Source organism: Dama dama, chromosome 26, assembly GCF_033118175.1.
Source record: "Dama dama isolate Ldn47 chromosome 26, ASM3311817v1, whole genome shotgun sequence".
In the NCBI taxonomy this organism is placed as follows: Eukaryota; Metazoa; Chordata; class Mammalia; order Artiodactyla; family Cervidae; genus Dama; species Dama dama.
In genome coordinates, this window is record NC_083706.1 from 49,978,292 (window position 1) to 49,984,582 (window position 6,291).

Consider the following 6,291-nt stretch of genomic DNA (forward strand, 5'->3'; position numbering starts at 1 on the left):
CTCGGACCGCTAGAGGGAGGAGGCGCTCGGCTGACGCTCTCCCCCTAGGCACAGGTTACGCGTGCGCGTCTGCACATTCTGGTACCTTCTAGAAAAGGTGGGCGGTAGGGCGGAACTTGGAGTGACGAAAAGCAGGTGGGGGGGCGTAAGGCTGTGTGCCTGAGATAGGGCCGAGCTTATGTACGGTTCTGGGTGGTTTATAAATCGGCGTCCTTGTTTTCCTTACGTGTATGAGTTCGAGCGGAGAGCGCCCGGCTTCAAGCATTTAGGGTTGGGAGCCTGAGCGGGACCGCGCAAGGGTTCTCCATGAGTCATTAGGGAAAACAACCATAATATCTGAAAAGAAAACCGCCTCGCGCTGCCGTTTCCTCTCAGAGACCAACGTGTCTGTGTGTGTCCGCCCAATTATCGGTCTGTACTTTGCGACCCGAGGGCGCAACTAAGGTACCAAGACGCCTTGCGGGACTGGGACGCGGGATGACTAACGTGGTCAGACTTAACGGACCGTGCCCAACCCCCACTTGGCTCGCTGTGAGGTGGCTGGCTGGCTCCGGCGTCTGTCTGCGCCACAGCGTAAGCGCTGATTGGAGGAATGGAGATGACGGATTGCACTCTCTGCCACTCAGCTGCAGGGGCTTGTTAGTGCGGCGATCTAGGCATCTATGACCTTACGTCATTCGAAGGCTTTTCCCTGAGTTAGTGTGGCTGCGGCCGGCGGCTTTCTGGGACGCCGTTGAGGAGAGGAGGGCAAGATCTGTCCGAGGCTTTCGCTGCGATTCTCCTCAGCGATGGCGCTGCGGCTGCGGTTCTGGGAATTGTTGCCGTTTTGCAGAAACCCCGGTAATTCATCTTACCACTTCTCTCAGGTTACACCCCAAGGTCTGCACTGGCAAGTTGTCGTTTTATATGCAGCATGCGTTATGCGTGGTCAGTCGAGTACAGCTCTGTCGACCCCATGGACTGTAGCCACCCAGGCTCCTCTGCCCACGGAATTCTCCATGCAAGAATACTGCAGTCGGTTGCCATTCCCTTCTCGAGGGGATCTTCCCCAGCCAGGGATCGAATCTGCCTCTGGCGTTTCCTGCCCGGGCAGGCGGATTCTTTAGCCACCTAGGAAGCCATCATTTCCCACGAAAAAGTAAACGAGCTAACGGTATCGTGATGACGACAGTAGTAGAAAATTAAGGACCAGATTCTGTGGTGACGACACTCCGTTACCGAACATAGCTCTTGTACCTCTTCCAGGGCGCGAGGCCTGAGGGGGAGAGGATGGGCTCAAGTTATATCATATTCCTGTTTTGTCCGTATTCGTCATTCTTTTAAGATCCATGTGGTTGTTTTTGTTTTTTAGGGTGTCGGGTGGCAGCGCTCTCGACCAGTGCTAAGCCAGCGGTGAAGCCTGAGGTGGACCCCGTGGGAAATGAGGCTATTGCCCCAGAGTTCACCAACCGGAACCCCCGGAATCTGGAGCTCTTAGCTGTAGCCAGAAAAGAGCGGGGTTGGGGGACCGTGTGGCCCTCCCGTGAGTTCTGGCACAGGTAATTAAGTTGCTCCGTGTTGACCACAGAGCCCTGCATGATGAACTTCAAATTGTTTTCATAAGTTCTTTAAGGACTGTGCCAGGTAACTGCTGGCGATTCTCCTCTCAGACTTGTGCTGGGTCTAGGAGGGGTTAGTGGGGGAAAGAGGGCTGCAAACGGTAAATAAATAGGTGTCATAGAGAAAATGTTAAGAATAGGAGACTGGTTGCCTACCCAGACCCTCCGAAAATAGGAAGAAAGCCAAACTATCTGCCAAGAAGAGGGTTCCCAGCAGAGGAAACAGCTAGGGTGGGAATGAGCTTGCTGTGTTTGAGGAACCGAAAGGCTTGTGTACCTAGAGCTCTGGGACAAGAGGTGAATGGAGAGGTAGGTAGGACACAGATTATCAGCTTTATATATCAAGGAAGTGCTTGAGGCTTTATTTTTATTGTAGTGGGAAACTGACGGGATTTAGTTTAGTGTAAGCCTGAATAGAAGATCATTCTGGTTCCTTTGAGGAGAACAGATATTTAAGGGGGCAGTGGTAAAGGCAGGAGAGCAGTTAAGGGTTTATTCTTTGTTAAGATGGCTAATTATTGAATACTTTATATTTGCCAGGAACCTGATGCTAGGCGCTTTATATGCATTTTCTCATTTACTCTTTACAAGTACTTTTTGAGGCAGGTGCAGTAAATTCCCCTGTTTTATAGAGCAGGGGAGACTTAGGGAAGGAAACAGGGTTCAAAGAAAGGGGGCAGGGCAATTCATGTTTGAAATAATCTGACTCTTTAAGTCTAGAATCTTTTTTGAAACACCCAAACTATTATTTTCTATTAATATTTGGGTATTTAAATAATTGGAGATCTACCTCCCCCCTTTCCCTCTATTTGTCCTATTCACAGTACTACCAGTATAATTTGGAAGTGACCTTGGAGATCATGAGTCCTACTCTTTTATTGCACAGATAGTTTAAGACAATGATCAGCAGACTTGCTCCTAAGCTGGCTTGGTAGCAAAATATTTTTACATTTTTGAAAGGTTGAAGAAAAATGCAAAGAATATTTTATGGTAGGAAAACTGTAAAATTCAAATTTCATTATCCACAAAGTTTTTATTGGCACACAGCCAGCCCCATTCTCACCTGGCTGTTCTGGTATTACTGTGGCTGAGTTGAGCAGTTGACCCATATTGTTACCTGAAAACTAGGTTTGCCTCTTGGTGGGTGTCAGGCCAGAAGGCACAACCAAGATCAGGAGTGGGAGGGGTTTATTACTTGCAGCATGTAAAGAGAACACTGGGTGTCTTCCTCAAAGCAATGTCTCCCCCAACAGCATAACTGAGGAAGTTTTAAGCTAAGGGTACACACATATTCATGAAGGGGCTTGAGCAGAGGAGAACTCCATATAGAATCAGGGCCAAAGTGTACAGAGTCCTAGCTTTAATTTGTTGAAGTCACAAGGGTCAACATTGTCATTTCCATCCTCCACCTGATGCAGAACTCGAAGGCAGTATCAGATTGTTCTCTATGTCCCTTGAGGAGGAATCAGAACTCTCTCTTTTACTATTTTACTCTCCTTTGTTGCTTGATTGCTTTTCCTTTGTTCCTTCATTCCCTTAAGATCATTAATTACTGAGACCTGTTCAAGAGCAGGTACAGTGGCCAATCTTAGATTGCAAAATGGCTTTGGTCAAAAATGGCTTCTCTTAGGTCAAGAAAGCCATGCCTGGTTCTCTTTCTCGAGGGACCCACTACCCTCTCTGCTTTCAATCTGATCACTTATAGAAAAAGTGTGTTGACCACTGGATTAAGAGATTGTGATCCTCGTTAGTATAGTGGTGAGTATCCCCGCCTGTCACGTGGGAGACCGGGGTTCAATTCCCTGACAGGGAGGCAACACACCCTTTGGGCTTCCCTTGTAGCTCAGTCGGTAAAGAATTTGCCTGCAGTGCAGGAGACCTGGGTTCAATCCCTGGGTTGGGAAGATCCCCTGGACAAGGAAATGGCAACCCACTCCAGTATCCTTGCCTGGAAAATCTCATGGACAGAGGAGCCTGGTGGGCTAGAGTCCATGGCGTCACAAAGAGTCGGGCATGACTGAGCGACTAACACACAACAGCAAAACCAGGAGTAGAACCCACATTTCTAAATCTAGTGCTTTTTATGCTGTTTGATACTAAGAACCTTAGTATAGTCTGATTTCGGTGTTTTCTTTATCATGAACTTAATTTCTACATGTGTAATGTATACAAATGTTGTAAATCCAAAAAGAAATAGTTTCTCATGTACCCTTCTATAGCTAGTCTGTGCACATAGCTATAAACTTGTATTTTTTTTTTTTAATATAAATCTTATCTTACTATATATGTTGTTCTGTATTCCCCCTCCCATTCCTTCACCACCAGCCCCACCTATGCCACAGACAAACACACTTAAAAATACATGTTGGAAATATTTTGTTTTGGTTGGGAACATTGGCTCTGGACCAAACCCCTGGACTTAAATCCTGCCTATCACCATTACTTACCATTAGTTGTAATATTGCTAAAGTTATTTAACTTTTCTGCGTCAGTTTCTGCAGCCCGAAAAGAAAGAAGGAATAATGTTATTAGTTTGAGACATGAGCTCTACCTGTAAACAATTAGGACTCCCTGGTACAGTCAGTGTTCAATAAACGTTTGCAACAGCAGCATAAAGTGCTACTTTGTTCTTAATTGTGTAAAATAACTGTTTAAAGTTACTCTAAAATACCATTGCATGGCTATTTTAATTCACTGATTCTGGATTGATGATTATCTTTTTGATTTCAACCAGTGTTGCAATTGTCTTGTGCATGCAGTTTAGCAGTGAGATTGGGCATATGTTCATGGGTTTTAAGAGTCATTAATAGTTTACTTCTCTGTGAACAGTCTGTCCACATCCTCTGCCTAGTAAGTTACTGGTCATTTTCTTATTGATTATAGGAGGCTTTTTATATACTATGGAAATTAGCCCTTTGAAAAATACATGATTTTAAAATACTTTTTCTTTGCTTGCCTTTTGACTTCACTTTATTTTTTTCGTTTGTTTTTCTTAGCATGCAGAAAGCTTTGTTAGTCTTTTTTCTTTTTTACAAAAGCCATATGATACAGTTTGATGTTATATTAAATAGCTTGATATAGTTAAATAGGCTTATCTTACTTTGATTTGTTTAAAAATTCTCCCATGTTGTCTTCTAGTACTCACATGATTTCTGTTTTTATATTTAAATGTTTGATCCATCTTACATTTATTTTAGAAAATAAACTATAAAGTAAGTATATCTTTATCCAGTGAAGGGTCAGCAAGTTAGCTCTGCCTCCTCAGCTCTCAGAAATGCCAAATTTCTTTTGGGTATTTGAGGCTAAGTAGAAATGTTTGGTTTACTATTGAGGATATCCTCATAAAGGCAGAGGAAAAACACCTCTCCCAAGTAAAATGCAGGTTGAGTATGTTGACATAAATGAACCAGATGTTGCATTTTTGAGAAATGTTTTTGCACTTATTCACCTGAAGTTATTTGTCTTTAGAATTCTGATTTTGTTCCCCTCTCACCTTGTTTAGGTTGCGAGTTATAAGGAGTCAGCATCATATAGAAGCACTTGTTGAGCATCACAATGGCCAGGTTGTGGTTTCAGCATCCACTCGTGAATGGGCCATTAAAAAGCACCTTTATAGCACCAAAAACGTGGTGGCTTGTGAGAGTGTAGGACGAGTGCTGGCACAGCGGTGCTTGGAAGCAGGAATCAACTTCATGGTCTACCAACCCACTCCTTGGGAGGCAGCGTCAGACTCGGTATTTTGTTCTCACTACTTAGTTAAAAGGTGTTGTGTTAATTCTTGACATTAGATACTTACACAATAGTAGTTTGTTTATTAAGTTCTTTCCAAGTGTCTGACCCTGAGTTGAGTGTCCTGATGTGCACCTCACTTCAGCTTCACAGCAGCCTTAGCGTCAGGACTCGTGGTCCCTCTTCTGTAAGTTAGCTGAGGTTGGCTGGCTGGCTCAGTGTGGCGCTGAGCCTGGTTCAAACCCACGCGACCAATTCTATAGCCATAACTATAGAAGCCATTGACTTCTCTGCAGTTCATATAGTATCTTGTCTATAGAATATTTTCAAATACTGCTAATCCTTAACATCTCTACACTTTGTTTTATCTGTGTCATTAAGGTCACTTTCTGAAAAAACTAGTGTGGGCTGGGAAGTTAGCAAGAAGCAGATCGGTGGTTCACTTCCTCTTGTGAAGTGAGCTATTTATGGTCAGCTTGTTGTTCAGTTGTTAAGTCAGCTTGTAGTATTGACTTCATCTTTTCCTTTTTTCTTGATCTTCAAAACCAGATGAAACGACTACAGATTGCCATGATAGAGGGTGGTGTGGTGCTACAGGAGCCTCGGAGAATCTATGAATGAAGCAGAAGCATTGTTTGGAGCTTGTAAATGAAAGCTGTCAGCTCTTCATTCATCATAAGAGAGCCTCTGGAAGAACTGCCAACTTGGACGTTTTATACAAAAATCTAACAGCAGAATGTTATTAGTTAAGGTTGTCTCCTTCAGTGTGTTTATCTTAAATTCAGGGCTGAATTCTTCCCCTCTTGGACGTGAGAGAAGTATCTGAGAAAAACTTGCTGATTATAATTAACTTCTGAAGGACAAATTAAATTGTTGTTTATAAGTTAAAGAATAAATGTATATTATTAACTCTTACTTTCTAGTTATATGAAATTTTCTCCAACTATGAACTCTCTGTGGCAAG

General features: G+C 43.6%; 1 protein-coding gene across 1 annotated transcript; it reads left to right on the plus strand.

Moving 5' to 3' along the window:
• The first annotated feature begins 2 nt into the window (after nucleotides 1-2).
• Nucleotides 3-6,242, plus strand: MRPL18 (mitochondrial ribosomal protein L18). Its single transcript, XM_061130223.1, has 5 exons — nucleotides 3-97; nucleotides 627-840; nucleotides 1,352-1,538; nucleotides 5,101-5,332; nucleotides 5,877-6,242. The coding sequence occupies exons 2-5, from the start codon at nucleotides 789-791 to the stop codon at nucleotides 5,946-5,948; spliced, it is 543 nt and encodes a 180-aa protein (XP_060986206.1). The 5' UTR covers nucleotides 3-97; nucleotides 627-788; the 3' UTR covers nucleotides 5,949-6,242.
• The last annotated feature ends 49 nt before the right edge of the window (nucleotides 6,243-6,291 follow it).

Bases quoted from the DNA above. Each gene is read 5' to 3' on its own strand.
- MRPL18 (XM_061130223.1), top strand. From the start codon at position 789: ATGGCGCTGCGGCTGCGGTTCTGGGAATTGTTGCCGTTTTGCAGAAAC. The intron at 841-1,351 runs GTAATTCATCTT...TTTGTTTTTTAG, and splicing joins GCCGTTTTGCAGAAACCCCG to GGTGTCGGGTGGCAGCGCTC. The intron at 5,333-5,876 runs GTATTTTGTTCT...CTTCAAAACCAG, and splicing joins GGGAGGCAGCGTCAGACTCG to ATGAAACGACTACAGATTGC.